At 47.6% G+C, this 16,161-nt stretch overlaps 1 protein-coding gene across 1 annotated transcript in view; it reads right to left on the reverse strand.

The window, feature by feature from the left end:
* Window positions 1-13,266, reverse strand: part of LOC129703068 (E3 ubiquitin/ISG15 ligase TRIM25-like) — a 44,858-nt gene extending 31,592 nt beyond the window's left edge. Inside the window, exon 1 of the mRNA XM_055645259.1 lies at window positions 12,649-13,266. Coding sequence (XP_055501234.1) covers window positions 12,649-13,218 — 570 coding nt within the window. The 5' untranslated portion in view covers window positions 13,219-13,266. The remainder of the gene's footprint in view (window positions 1-12,648) is intronic.
* Window positions 13,267-16,161: the final 2,895 nt, after the last annotated feature.

The following is a 16,161-nucleotide window of genomic DNA, read 5'->3' on the forward strand; positions in this document are numbered from 1 at the left end:
AGCGTAGATTAGGTAGGTAGCGCGGGCGGCTTGAAAAGTCTGGAGCAGCTGCCTCCTCCCCGGAGACCGGGAGAATCATTGCATAAATGTTAGTCAGTTAGTTTGGAGGGATTTTATGTGGTGGTGGTGGAGTAGGGGTGAAGGGGGAAACTTTAATTCTTAGTCCCCTACCTGGTCGGCGACTCCCAACCTCGCGGAGCTGGGGGCTTCGTCCGGCCGCGGGTGGCGCCGGTTGGAGCTCCGACCCCGGCAACTCTACCCCTGGCTGCGCGGCTCCAAATCCAGCGACGCTCCGCGAACGTTGGGTCGGCGGCCACAGCGCTCCGGAGCTTGCCGCACGGCGACCCGGTAAGGCATTGCCCGCTCCCCGCTGGTATCCCAGCGCTGCGACGCCGCCGACTCCCGACATTCGCGGAGCTGGGGCGTCCGGCCGCGGGCCGCGCCGGATTTGGAGCGCCTCGCAGCCAGGGGTAGAGTTGCCGGGGTCGGAGCTACAACCGGCGCCGCCCGCTGCCCCACCGGCCACAGCGCTGCGGAGCTTACTGCACGGCGACCCGGTAAGGCATTGACCGCTCCCCGCCTCTCCGACCAGGTAGAGGACTAAGAATTAAAGTTTACCCCTTCACCCCCCCTTCACATAAAAGCCCTCCAAACTAACTGACTAACATTTAAGCAATGATTTACAGATGTTTAAGCGTCTCCCGGTCTCCGGGGAGGAGGCAGCCGCTACAGTAGTACAGACCTGGGTTGACCGTGGGTCGTTTCGGGTCAAGTTTGGCGCCAAACGCGAGCTTTGGTGCGCAGACGACATCTGGAAAAAATGGCCGGTTTTCGGAGTTTTTCGGTTTCCGGAACACCGGATAAAAGGTTGTGCACCTGTAGTTGCATCCCTCATTGACTGATATTGCACAAACTGGGAATGCCCAATTTTGTACCATCTCTGGATCGAAATGACTGCTTGATGCAGCTTTGTCGCGTACCCGTAATCGGTAACCACAGTATGCTGCTTGCAGAGTGACTACAGCCGCCTTTTGCATCAAGAATTGCTTTCTTGTAATGTATATTCTTATTAATGACTTAATACGGTGTGCTGCCTTGATTTTCTCACCCAATACTCTGGCTTTGATCCTGCGGTATAAAGCCTGAATGCAAACCACTGCTTTTCTCAAACTATTATAATGTCTCACTTGGACATTTCTTATCTGGCATTCTCTGTATTGTTGCTGTACCGTAATGGCAGACCAGCGTAGTTTCTTAAAATACTGACGCTGTTTATGCATCTGATAATAAGTCTGTATGACCTTGGCAGATTTGTGCATGCACCGCAATTGCTTTCGAACAAGCATTCCTCGGTAGGCTGCCTGAAGTAGTACAACACTGCTGCGTACCTTCATGTACGTTTTGCGATCACTTACCATTTGAAGGTGTGCCCTATAATGGGTTTGCACTATTATAGCTGCTAATCTCATTGCCTTGTATTGACGGTATACTCTATGCATTCTAAATGTTGCTTGTATTACTGTTGCTGCCTTCTGTTTGTTCCGGATCTCTCTCCGTACCTTTATACCCCTGAATGCAGCTTGAATAACTAGGGTTGCTCTTTGGATGGCAATTTCCCTTTTCCTTTGACTTCTTTTCCTTTGGTTTTTACCTTTGGCCTTTTCCCTCTGCACTTGACCTTCGTCACTTGGTACTTGACGTGTCATTTTGCACATGACGTGTCCCTTTGCACTTGACTTGTGTCCCTTTGCACTTGATTTGTGCCCTTTTGCACTTGACGTGTCCTTTTGCACTTGACCTTTTGCACTTGTCCTTTTGCACTTGACCTTTGTCCTTTTGCACTTGACTTCTGCCCTTTTGCACTTGACCTTTGTCCTTTGAGGGACTCCCTGCCCTCTTTAGTTTAGGCTCCTTGCCTCTGGATGCTCTTGGAGGTTTTGGCGAGAAATGAACCATTAATACCTCCGTACACTCCTCGTACGTTTTATCCGTGGGCGCTGCTGGCAGCGGTAACGTACGGAAGGTGTGATAATTCTCTCTTCCTAAGCCTAATATAAATGATGCTCTCTTCTTCTCATCTGTAATGATATCATTGGAAATGAATGAAGCCTCCAAGTCTTCAGTCCATTTCTCAAAATTGCACCCAGAATCTAACTGGGGCCACTTTCCTATCCATTGAATAGCCATGCTACCTGTTGCTATCCAGGTGCCCTATTCATGTGCTCTTGCACAGACAAAACACTGCTTTCCTCAAGATAAGAAAACGCATATCTCCTGTACAGCCAAAACACCGGCTTCTGCCCTGGATAACACAGTTCTGTACTAATTAGTTTTTGCAACAATCACTGTCCCTTACTTAATCTTATAATAATAGATTTATCCTATTAACCTACATTTCCTGTTAATAGCAACTAGAACATTTTAAACATATTCTTCCTATGCACACATTTACAATTCATAACAGTCCAATGCATTACACATCCAACAGTCCTGCTTTTCCTGTGACAATGCATTACATTTACAGAGTGATTTTATTGTGAAGGATTTCACTGCTTCAGCTTGCGGCCTGTGGATTCTGGTTCATCCTCAACCTCCACTGCTGCTTTAGCTGGCTCAGCTGTTGCTGTTGCCTCCGCTGGCTCTCACTGACTCCACGGGCTGGCTGTTGCTGCTTTGCTGGCCTGCTGACCTTCCTCTCCACAACTGCTCCGCGGACTTGCCTGCCCGCTGTCTCCACAGCCCTCCTGGCTGCTAATGGGCCCGCTGCACGGCTCGTCGCTGGCTCCCGTGGTCACCCTGCGGAAGGTGAAGGTGAGTCGCTGCTCGTTTCTGCCGCTGGTCGGGATGAAGAGCTTGAATGCTGTGTCCTGCTTCTCTCGCGCGGACCCACTCTTCGCTCGGGGCCGGACTTCCCTTCACGTCCGAGCTTTCCCCGCTCTCGGCCATCCCCTGCGACCGGGCTTTCACGATTTCTCTCCGCTTCTCTCGCGTGCCTGTCCGCTTTTCTGCTCACGGTCGGGCTGACTCTGCTCCCGACCGGGCTTTCTTTACCTTCTCCCCCCACTGTGCTGACTGTTCCCGGTTGGACTGAAGACTCAGCCTCTGTCGGTGCTTCTCTGGACCTGTCTGTGTCCTACATGGTACGAGGCCCTTACCCAACGTTGGTGGCTGCTATTGGGGCTGGCCATGGGCTACACGGTCCTCTTGTCGGTGGCTTTTCCAGACCTGTCCGTGGCCTTCACGGTACTAGGCTCCCACCCCACGTCTGTGGCTGCTGCTTGGGCTTGGCTGTGGGCTGCACAGCCCTGGATACATTCTAGGTAAGCTGACACCGTGCTCGGTGACCCTTACTGCCCCTGCTTGTTTTCCTAGGTCTTCCCTGAGCTTTTGCTTCCCGTTCCTACCTTTTTTTCTTTTTTGCGCCAATTCAAAACCATTTTACTTGGTGCTGTTCCACTTTGTTTCCAAATACTACTTCTATTTTTAAACTTGTTTTCGATTCTTCTTGCTTGCCTTGTTCTTATCATCGTTCTTTTATCATCATCATTCTTTTATCCTCGTCGTCAATTGTTGTGTATTTGGATGCTTTGAACTGACTTGAATAAGGCTCGGACACGGGAGTAATCTTACAAGCTTCTTTACTGCAGGACGCCAACTTGAGTCTCCCTCCACACTGCGTACTTGCACAAGATATCACAAGACACTAATTACATATGCTAATTATCATATACCTAACACCACCATTTGCAGGAGTGCCTTTAACTTCAAGCCAAAGCACCCAAACCACCATTTGCAGTCGTGCCTTTTAACTTCAAGCCAAAGCACCCAATCAACCATTTGCAGTGCATTTTTACTTCAAACCAACAATATTTTCATTTTCAAACCGCATTAAGGGCACTCACAGTTGAGTAGACATATGTTCAATGTTGCTCAGAGGGACGTAATCCTCCGGCTTCCACCATCTTGCAGAGACTGCGCAAGGCACACCACTTTCGTGTTTTATAGTCCCTCCCCCTCCCACCAGCAGGGGCAGCGGAAAGAATGGCAATTTAAAAAAAAACATTAATATCTCTCTGAATTTTCATTGGCGGGAAAATCCTCCGGTCCCGGAAGGCGGAGGGGGGCTCTGAGCGAGGTGGCCAAAAATGACGGCCGTAGGTGGCGGCGTTCTCTCAAAATCACAGCACAGCGAGCCAAAAGCGGTCATGATCAGACTTTTAGTAATACAGATACTGCATCTGCCACGCATCTGCCCACTCACTCAATCTGTCCACGTCACCCTGCAACCTCCTAACATCCTATTCACAGTTCACACTGCCACCCAGCTTTGTGTCATCCACAAACTTGCTAGTGTTGCTCCTAATTCCCTCTTCCAAATCATTAATATATATGGTAAACAGCTGCGGCCCCAACACCGAGCCTTGCGTCACTCCACTCGCCACTGCCTGCCATTCTGAAAAGGACCCGTTCACTCCTACTCTTTGCTTCCTGTCTGCCAACCAATGTTCTATCCATGTCAACACCGTAACCCCAATACCATGTGCTCTAATTTTAGTTACCAGTCTCCCGTGCAGGACCTTATCAAAGGCTTTCTGAAAGTCTAGATACACTACATCCACTGGCACCCCTTCATCCATTTTACTTGTCAAAAAATTCCAGAAGATTTAAATCAGAGAAACATAGAAAATAGGTGCAGGAGGAGGCCATTCGGCCCTTCGAGCCAGCAACACCATTCATTATGATTGTCCCCTATTAATAACCCGTGCTAGCCTTCTCCCCATATCCCTTGACTCCACTAGCCCCTAGAGCTCTATCTAACTCTCTCTTAAATCCATCCAGTGATTGGGCCTCCACTGTCCTCTGTGGCAGGGAATTCAATAAATTCACTACTCTCTGGGTGAAAATGTTTCTTCTCACCTCAGTCTTAAATGACCTCCCCTTTATTCTAAGACTGTGGCCCCTGCTTCTGGATTCGCCCAACATTGGGAAATGTTTTCCTGCATCTAGCTTGTCCAGTCCTTTTATAATTTTATATGTTTCTATAAGACATCCATTGCAAGCTGCTCTAAGAATCCATGCTCATCCTAGTCAAGCATGATTTCCCTTTCATAAATCCATGTTGACTTGGACTAATCCTTTTACTGCTATCCAAATGCCCCCATTATTACCTCTTTAATAATTGACTCCAACATCTTTCCCACCACCGGTCAGGCTAAAGTCAGTCTGTAATTCCCCGTTTTCTCTCGCTCCTTTCTTGAAAAGCGGGATAACATTAGCTATCCTCCAATCTACAGGAACTGATCCTGAATCTATTGAGCATTGGAAAATGCTCACCAATGCGTCCACTATTTCTAGAGCCACCTCCCTGAGGACTCTGGGATGCAGACCATCAGGCCCAGGGGATTTATCATCCTTCAGTCCCATTAGCCTACCCAATACTATTTATCGCCTAATGAAAATATCTTTCAGTTCCTCTACCCCCTTAGATCCTCTGTCCTCCAGTACATCTGGGAGATTGTTTTTGTCTTCCTTAGTGAAGACAGATCCGAAGTACCTATTCAACTCTTCTGCCATTTCCATGTGGCCCATAATAATTTCATCCGTGTCTGCCTTCAAGGGACCCACATTTGACTTTGCCACTCTTTTTCCCTTAACATATCTAAAGAAGCTTTTACTGTCCTTCTTTGTATTCCTGGCCAGCTTCCCTTCGTACTTCATCTTTTCAGCCCTTATTACCCTTTTGTTTCCTTCTGTTGTCCTATGAAAGTTCCCAATTCTCTTTGCTGTGTTGTACATCTTTTCTTTTAGTTTTATTCTATCCCTAACTTCTCTTGTCAGCCACGGTTGCCTCCTACTCCCCTTAGAATCTTTCTTCCTTTCTGGAATGAAATGATACTGCGTCTTCCAGATTATGCCCAGAAATTCCTGCCATTGCTGTTCCACCGTCATTCCTGTTAGGATCCGTTTCCAGTCTACCTTGGCCAGCTCCCCTCTCATGCCTTCATAGTCCCCTTTGTTCAACTGCATCACTGACACTTCCGATTTAACGCTCTCTTTCTCAAATTGCAGATTAAAACTAATCATATTATGATCACTACCTCCAAGCGGTTCCTTTACCTCGAGTTCTTTTATCATAACTGGTTCATTGGACAGCACTAAATCCAGAATTGCCTTTTCTCTGGTCGGCTCCATTACAAGCTGCTCTAAGAATCCATCTCGGAGGCACTCTACAAACTCTCTTTCTTGTGGTCCTGAACCAACCTGATTTTCCCAGTCTACCTGCATATTGAAATCCCCCATCACCATAGTGGCATTACCTTTGTTGCATGCCAGTTTTAAATCCTGTTGCAACTTACACCCTACATCCGGGCTACTATTTGGAAGTCTGTAGATAACACTAATTAGTTTCTATGTTTCTAAGACCCTCTTGGTGTAGAGTGGAGGTGCAGAGTGACTGGACGTCCAGGGTGAAGATGAGGGGATGGGGGCCTAGAGAACAGAAGTCCTGGAGATGACGGAGAGTGTCTGAGGTGTCTTGAACATAGGTTGGGAGGGATTTAACCAAGGGGGATAGGATGGAGTCGAGGTATGTGGAAATATGATCGGTAGGGCACGATCAGGCAGAAACAAGGGGTCTGCCAGGACAGTCAGGCTTGTGGATTTTGGAGAGAAGGTAAAATTGGGCCGTGCGGGGCTGGGGAACGATGAGGTTGGAGGCTTGGGAGGGCAGGGAGCCGGAGTTGACGAAGTCAGTGATGGTGCTAGAGATAGTGGCCTGGTGCTCGTCTGTGGGGTCATGGTCCAAGGACAAGTAGAAGGAGGTGTTTGAGAGTTGGCGCCTGGCCTCAGACGTGAAGAGATCAGCGCTCCAGACTACCAAGGCACCTCCCTCGTCGGCAGGTTTGATCACCCAGTCTGGGTTGTTGCAGAGTGAGTAGATGGCTGTATGTTCAGGGGGAGTGAGGTTAGAGTGAGAAAGGGGAGTGAAGTTGAGGCGGTTGATATCCCACTGGCAGTTTAAAATAAACAGGTCTAAAGCGGGTAGATGGCCATGACGGGGAGTCCAAGAGGAGGGGGTCCGTTTGAGAAGGGGTCATCACAAGAGGGTGGGGCCTCCTTCCCATGGAAAAATACTTGGATGCGGAGGCGACAGAAGAAGAGCTCCACATCGTACCGGACGCAGAACTCATTTAGGTGGGGGATGGGGGGGGGGGGGAGGAACAAAGATGAGGGCCTCTGCTGAGGACAGACCGTTCGGTATCAGAGAGGAGGAGATAAGGAGGGTTGGTGAACATAGTTGGGGCCGGAGGAAGGCAGGTGAGTGGAGGCCAAGATGATGTCTGGTAGGGGGTGGTGGGTGGTCAGGGAGGAGGGGGGGTATGAGGACAATATTGTGAGTGGGGAGGAGCTGGGGTATCATATATTCTGGTCAGGGTGCATACGTAGGCATAATGTGTGTGTGTATGAATCTGTGTGTATGTGTCACAGTATGTGCATGTGAGTGTATGAACAATTTTTATTTTTCTCACTTTTTACTGTTATTTTATTGTTATTTTTAATCTTGTATATTTGAGCTCCCCTCAGGCAGTTTGCCTGAAATTCATTGTATGCACCACTTCAATGACAATAAAGTAATAAAGCAAAGTAAAGTAAAATAATACTCTAACTGATGAAGGCCAATGTGCCAAAAGCCTTTTTGATCGCCTCCAGTCTCTTAGACAACCGTGATTCACTAAATTCGCCGACCAGCAGAACAGAATCACGGCAGATGCCATCTCCCAGAACCTCAACTCATCCCTGGAATATCTGAATAGTTCTTATTTTAGTTAGTTGATTTAGTTAATTGTCACGTGTACCGAGGTATAGTGACAATAAATGCTATCCAGTCAGCGGAAAGACTATTCATGATTACAATCGAGCAGTCCACAGTGTACAGATACAGGATAAAGGGAATAATGTTTAGTGCAAGATAAAGTCCCAATTAAAGATAGTCTGAGGGTTTCTAATGAGGTAGATGGGAAGTCAGCACCGCTCTCTAGTTGGTGATAGGATGGTTCAGTTGCCTGATGACAGCTGGGAAGAAACTGTCCCTGAATCTGGAGGTGTGTTTTTTCACATTTCTGTACCTCTTGCCTTATGGGAGAGGGGAGGAGGGAGTGACCGGGGTGAGACATGGACATCTCTATGTCCGAGTCTTCTTGATTGACTATAGCTCGACCTCCAACACGATAATCGCAACAAAACTCTTCTTCTAACTCAGACAACCCTTGCAATCTTTCCAAACATTATGAAAGTCCCATCAGATCTGGGGATGTGCCCATATAACCATATAACAATTACAGCACGGAAACAGGCCATCTCGGCCCTACAAGTCCGTGCCGAACAAATTTTTTTTTTTTTTTCCTCTTAGTCCCACCTGCCTGCACTCATACCATAACCCTCCATTCCCTTCTCATCCATATGCCTATCCAATTTATTTTTAAATTATACCAATGAACCTGCCTCCACCACTTCCACTGGAAGCTCATTCCACACCGCTACCACTCTCTGAGTAAAGAAGTTCCCCCTCATATTACCCCTAAACTTCTGTCCCTTAATTCTGAAGTCATGTCCTCATGTTTGAATCTTCCCTATTCTCAAAGGGAAAAGCTTGTCCACATCAACTCTGTCTATCCCTCTCATCATTTTAAAGACCTCTATCAGGTCCCCCCTTAACCTTCTGCGCTCCCAGAGAATAAAGACCTAACTTATTCAACCTATCTCTGTAACTTAGTTGTTGAAACCCAGGCAACATTCTAGTAAATCTCCTCTGTACTCTCTCTATTTTGTTGACATCCTTCCTATAATTGGGCGACCAAAATTGTACACCATACTCCAGATTTGGTCTCACCAATGCCTTGTACAATTTTAACATTACATCCCAGCTTCTATACTCAATGCTCTGATTTATAAAGGCTAGCATACCAAAAGCTTTCTTTACCACCCTATCTATATGAGATTCCACCTTCAAGGAACTATGCACGGTTATACCCAGATCCCTCTATTCAACTGTATTCTTCAATTCCCTACCATTTACCATGTACGTCCTATTTTGATTTGTCCTGCCAAAGTGTAGCACCTCACATTTATCAGCATTAAACTCCATCTGCCATCTTTCAGCCCATTTTTCCAAATGGCCTAAATCACTCTGTAGACTTTGGAAATCCTCTTCATTAGCCACTATCTTGGTATCATCTGCATACTTACTAATCCAATTTACCACACCTTCATCCAGATCATTGATGTACATGACAAACAACAAAGGACCCAACACAGATCCCTGAGGCACCCCACTAGTCACCTGCCTCCAACCCGATAAACAGCCATCCATCATTAACCTCTGGCTTCTCCCATTCAGCCACTGTTGAATCCATCTTGCTATTCCTGCATTTATACCCAACAGTTGAACCTTCTTAACCAACCTTCCATGAGGAACCTTGTCAAAGGCCTTACTAAAGTCCATATAGACAACATCCACTGCTTTACCCTCGTCAATTTCCCTAGTAACCTCTTCAAAAAATTCAAGAAGATTAGTCAAACATGACCTTCTAGGCACAAATCCATGTTGACTGTTCCTAATCAGAACCTGTTTATCTAGATGCTTATATATATTATCTCTAAGTATCTTTTCCATTAATTTGCCCACCACTGAAGTCAATTAAACAAACAGGTCTATAATTGCTAGGTTTACTCTTAGAACCCTTTTTAAACAATGGAACAACATGAGCAGTACGCCAATCCTCGGGGACTATTCCCGTTTCTAATGACATTTGAAATATTTCTGTCATAGCCCCGGCTATTTCTACACTAACTTCCCTCAATGTCCTAGGGAATATCCTGTCAGGACCTGGAGACTTATCCACTTTTATATTTTTCAAAAATGTCAGTACTTCTTTTACTTTGAACCTCATAGTATCCATAGCTACTCTACTAGTTTCCCTTACCTCACATAATTCAATATCCTTCTCCTTGGTGAATACCGAAGAAAAAAAAATTGTTCAATATCTCCCCCATCTCTTTTGGCTCTGCAGATAGCTGTCCACTCTGTCTCTCCAATGGACCAATTTTATCCCTCGTTATCCTTTTGATATTAATATAGCTGTAGAAACCCTTTGGATTTACTTTCACCTTGCTTGCCAAAGCAACCTCATATCTTCTTTTTGCTTTTCTAATTTCTTTCTTAAGATTCTTTTTACATTCCTTATACTCCTCAAGCACCTCATCTACTTCATGCTGCCTATAATTATTGTAGATCTCCCTCTTTTTCCGAACAAGATGTCCAATTTCCCTTGAAAACCAGGGCTCTTTCCAATTTTTTACTGTTTCCTTTCAACCGAACAGGAACATAAAGATTCTGTACTCTTAAAATTTCCCCTTTAAATGTCCTCCATTTCTCTTCTACATCTTTCCCATAAAACAAAATGTCCCAGTTCACTCCTTTTAAATCATCTCGCATCGCATCAAAGTTAGCCTTTCTCCAATCAAAAATCTCAACCCTAGGTCCAGTTCTGACCCTCTCCATAATTATATTGAAACTAATGGTATTGTGATCACTGGACCCGAAGTGCTCCCCAACGCATACCTCCGCCACCTGTCCCGTCTCATTTCCTAACAGGAGGTCCAGCACTGCCCCTCCTCTAGTAGGTACCTCTATGTATTGCTGCAAAAAACTATCCTGCACACATTTTACAAACTCCAACCCATCCAGCCCATTTGCAGAATGTGTTTCCCAGTCTATGTGTGGAAAGTTGAAATCTCCCACAATCACTACCTTGTGCTTACTACTAATATCTGCTATCTCCTTACATATTTGCTCTTCCAATTCTCGTTTCCCCGTTTGGCGGTCTATAATACACCCCTATAAGAGTTGCTACACCTTTCCCACTTCTCAATTCCACCCAAATAGCCTCCCTAGATGAGCCCTCCAATCTATCCTGCCAAAGCACTGCTGTAATATCTTCCCTGACTAGCAATCCAACACCTCCACCTCTTGCCCCTCCAATTCTATCACACCTGAAGCAGCGAAATCCTGGAATATTTAGTTTCCAATCACAGCCCTCCTGCAACCACGTTTCACTGATCGCCACAACATCATACTTCCAGGTGTCTATCCAGACTCTAAGCTCATCCACCTTTCTTACAATGCTCCTAGCATTAAAATATGCACATTTAAGAAACCCCCCGTCTCTTATTCTCTGTTTATTTCCTTTTTTTTCTTTCTCCTCTTGTGTCCGAGTGCTTCCCATTTCTGCTTCCTGCCTCCCATTCTGTCTACTAGCTTTCTCTATTTGAGTCCCTCGCCCCAACCATTCTAGTTTAAAGTCTCCCCAGCTGCCTTTGCAAATTTCCCCGCTAGGATATTGGTCCCCCTCGGGTTCAAGTGCAACCCATCCTTTCTGTACAGGTCCCACCTTCCCCAAAAGAAGTCCCAATGATCCAGGAACTTGAATCCCTGCCCTCTGCACCAGTCTTTCAGCCACGCATTTATCCTCCACCTCGCTCCATTCCTACTCTCACTGTCGCGTGGCACAGGCAGTAATCCTGAGATTGTTACCTTTTTGGTCCTTTTTCTTAACTCTCCTCCCAACTCCCTAAATCCTCCCTTCAGGACCTCTTCCTTTTTTTTACCTATGTCATTGGTACCTATATGTACCACGACCTCAGGCTCCTCTCCCTCTGATTTAAGGATATCTTGGATGCGTTGAGACACGTCCGAGACCTTGGCACCAGGGAGGCAGACCACCATCCTGGTCTCCCGACTGCGTCCACAGAATCGCCTATCCGACCCCCTAACAATAGAGTCCCCAATTACTATTGCCCTCTTTTTTTCCCTACCTTTTGGAGCAACAGGGCCGGTCTCTGTGCTGGAGGCCCGTCCGCTGTCACTACCCCCGGGTAGGCTGTCACCCCCATCCGTACTCAAACAGGAGTACTTATTTGCGAGGTGTACCGACATTGGAGTACTCACTCGTTCCTGCCTCTGCCCCTTGCCCTTCCTTAACGTGACCCACATGTCTCTCTCCCGTGGTTTTGGAGTGACCACCTCTCTATAACTCCCCTCTATGACCTCCTCACTCTCCCTGATCAGACAGAGGTCATCGAGCTGCTGCTCCAGGATCCTAATACGGTCCCTTAGGAGCCCCATCTCGCTGCACCTGGTGCAGATGTGGACGTCTGGAGGGCCATCCGACACCATGACCTCCCACATCTGACATCCAGAACAGTATACTGCTCTGACTGTCATTCTCCCGCCTTACCCTGGATCTGATACCAGTATAATACAATAGAAACTGCTGGGAGAAATCAGCAGGTATCTGACTCACAACAGCTGCTCCCTCGTGACCTTTAAACTGCCCTTTATTATATAAACAAAAAGCACTGTACCTTTACTAAAGCACTGTACCTTTAACCAGAAAGCACAAATGCTAACCTGAGGTTGCACCCAATCAGCTGCTTCCTCTAGTCTGCTTCCACCAATCAGCAGCTTCCACCAGAACCCTCCCTATGGAGTGTGGAACGTTACGGATTTTGGTAAGCCCTGACCCTCCTCCACTGCTCACCAACGGCCAGTGGACTATTTACTGGTATCAACTCAAGAACTTTGCTCACCTTGATTTTGTCCTTTGCCTCCTCCAGAGTCAATAGTGAGTGGGATTTGTGTTTCCCGATGACAGTGCAGGACATGCACACGCACTCCTTGTCCTGCTCGCAGTAGAACTCAATGACCTTCTTATGAGTTGGGCACTTCCTGGTGGTGAAGTCGGCAATGGGCTCGATCAGCACATGGTCCTTGTAGACCTCCTTGGTCAGATGCGGCTGCAGATGGCGGGAGCAGAAGGAGGTTTCACATTTGAGGCACGTCTTCACAGCCGGGGATGGGCTGTCGATACAGTACTCACACATCACGGGACTGGGCTGGGCAGCAGGGGCAGTGGAGTGGCTCCGGCTGTATTTCTCCACGATGTTCTGCAGAATGTGGTTCTTCACCAGGTTGGGCCTACGCTTGAATTTTCTGCGACATTGAGGACAGTTGACCCCAGATCTGGACTGCGAATGGTCCCAGGCATCACCGATACATTTGGCACAGAAACTGTGCTGGCAGGGCAGTGCCACAGGGTCCTGGTACAAGCCCAGACACACCGCACAGGTCAACTCTTCTGTCAAGCCTGCAGCCGCCATTCTGCCTTGCCCGAACAGTGCAGACGCACGTCAGAAATGAAGGATGGTTCTCGGAAATTATTTACTTTCACTTTCAATGTTTGTCTGAAATTTAACCCCTCGGGTTCAGCGCTTGCCCAGCCAGGTTACATGTTGAAGAGAGCCACAAAGTGCTGGAGTAACTCAGCAGGATACGACAGTACATATATGGCATGTATAATTAATAAATAAATAAATAAATAAATAAATATCTATCTATCTATCTATCTATCTATCTGTCTGTCTGTCTGTCTGTCTGGCTGCCGACCGGATCCCTTTCTGCCTTTTGATTCGTGCCCGATACTCGCAGATGTCCAATCGGAATGGCCGATGCTCGCAGATGTCCAATCGGAATGGATCCATTTGCATGTATGGCTGCCGGCTGCATTTCTTCCTTTGATTCATTGCCACGCCCAATCCAGGCGCTCAATCTCCGAGATCTTTTCCATTTCGGTAGAGATTTCGCTTTTCTTTCTAAGTATCCGCTCCTCATTACATTTGGTCGTGTTGAAGTACACGTTTTTAATCAAATCCTTCTCCCCCCCACCCCCAAGTATTTCAAAAAGAAACTGGCTTCTCCATTTACATGTCAGCTTCCAACACACTTCGAAACAAAGTTGCAAGACAGGAACACTCTGAACTTTTCACTGCTGCAGCAGGCAGGGGAGGTGCCATTTGATTTTTTTTTGAATCCACTGCTGAGGGAGGCAGGGCAGTGCTGGAATCTTACTTTTGAGAACGGCTTCAGTTCCATTGGAGGAGACGGGTGCATGGTGGAATATTGGGTTCGGGGATCACACCATTGGGGGAGCAGATACTATGGTCTAGTATATTACTAAAAGTCTGTTCTTGACCGGTTTTGGCCATCTGTGCTGCGATTTCCGAGAGAACGCCGCCACCTACGGCCATCATTTTTGGCCACCTTGCTCAGAGCCCCCCTCCGCCGCATGTGTGCCGAGGATTTTTCCCGTCGATTAAAAATGACAGAGATATTAATGTTTTTACAAAATTCCCCATTCCCTCTGCTTCCCCTGCTGGCGGCAGGGGGGAGGGGCTATAAAACCAGGAAGTGATGTGCCTCAATCAGTGTCTGCAAGCTGGAGGAAGGCAGAGGGTCACGTTAATCTGAGCTGTGAATAAAACTGAACACGTCTACTCAAATGTAAGTGTCCTTAGTGGTTCTAAAACACTTGCAGAATGTGTCTTTTTTGGTTCTAAAATGTTTTTTAGGTTCTAACCCCCCCCCCCCCCCCCCCCTCCTCCCCCTCCTCCCCCTCCCCCCCTCTCCTCTGCCGCCCCCCCCTCCTCTCCTCTCTCCCCCCCCCTCTCTCCTCTCCTCTCCCCCCTCTCCTCTCCCCCCCTTTCCTCTCCTCTCACCCCCCTTCCCCCCCCTCTCCTATTCTCCCCCCTCTCTCCTCTCCTCCCCCTTTCCTCTCCTCCCCCCCTTTCCTCTCCTCTCCTCCCCCCTTTTCCTTCCCCCCCTCTCTCTTTCCCCCCCCCCCTCCATCCCCTCCCCCACCATTCCTCCCCTAAACCCACTCCCCTCCACACGCCCCTACCCCCTCCCCTCTCAGCACACCCCCCCCTCTCCTCCCCTCCCCCTTCTCTCCCCCCCCCCCTTCTCTCCCCCTCTCCTCCATCCCCTCCCCCACCCTCCCTCCCCTAAACCCCCTCCCCTCCACACCCCCTACCATCTTTCCCCCTCCCCTGCTCCCCACCTCACACCCCCCCTCTCAGCACCCTCTCTCTCCCCCTCACTCTCACCCTCTCTCTCTCCTCCCCTCCCCCACCTTTCCCCCCTCACCCACCCTCCTCTTATCCTCCTCTCCACCCCCTTATCCCTCTTGCCCCCCTCTCTGTGTCTCTGTCTCTCTGTCTCTGCCCCTTCTCTCTCTGCCCTCACTCTCTACCCCCGCCCCTCTCTAGATGTGACTGCAAGTTGGGGGCTATGCGTCAGTAGATAGGGTGGTTATGGGGTAAAAGGAGCAAATTAATAATATTAATATAATATCAAGGGGGTAATTAGCGTGAGTGCGGGGGGGGGGGGAGATAATTAGTGTGTGTGACGCTGCATGCCGCCTCCCCCCGCCACAACCGCAAGTTGGGGGAACAGACCCAACGGGTCTGCACTTGGTCTAGTATATATATATATATATATATATATATATATATATATATGTATATATATATTATATATGCGTGTTTATATATTATGTATACTGTGTGTGTGTATGTGCGTTTGTATGTATATATATATATATACTAGACTAAGTGGGACCCGTTAGGTCCCATGTTCACACGGGAGGGCTGGTCCCCCGACGCAATATTCCACCTCTCCACCAATTCCAATATTAGTGGCCAGTGGGTCACTTGGTTCAAAACTTTGGCTTGAAGTTAAAAGGCACTACTTACTGCAAATAGCGGCTTGGGTGCTTTGGCTTGAAGTTAAAAAGCACTACTGCAAATGCACTTACTTCCTGTTTGTACTGTATATTGATTTTCGATAAAACGCTACCACTTACGGCTGTGATTTTTAGCCATCTTACTCAGTCCTCCCTCCGCTGAGCAGGTGCAGAGAAATTTTCCCATTAATGAAAAATAAAAGTTATTATTGTTTAAAAAATGTTGAAAATCTCTTTCCTCTCAATCACGCCCTGAAAGCCACACCTTTTCCGGTAGGAGGGGGAGGGATTAGAAAACCCAGAAGTATGGGTGTGGCTCAGTCTCTGCGTGATGGTGGAGGGAGTGGTTATGACTCTGTCTGAGCTGTGAATCAACTGAACACACTGAATGTCTACTGAACTGAGTTTGGTGTTTTGTGTGGTTTTATGGTGGTTTTACCCTGCATGAAATGGCATGAAGCTGCATTTGAATTTGGCGGCCTTGCATCCTGCTTGAAGTGGTATATGGTAGGGAACATTGATT

The sequence above is a fragment of the Leucoraja erinacea genome, chromosome 13 (genome assembly GCF_028641065.1).
Source record: "Leucoraja erinacea ecotype New England chromosome 13, Leri_hhj_1, whole genome shotgun sequence".
Classification (NCBI taxonomy): Eukaryota; Metazoa; Chordata; class Chondrichthyes; order Rajiformes; family Rajidae; genus Leucoraja; species Leucoraja erinaceus.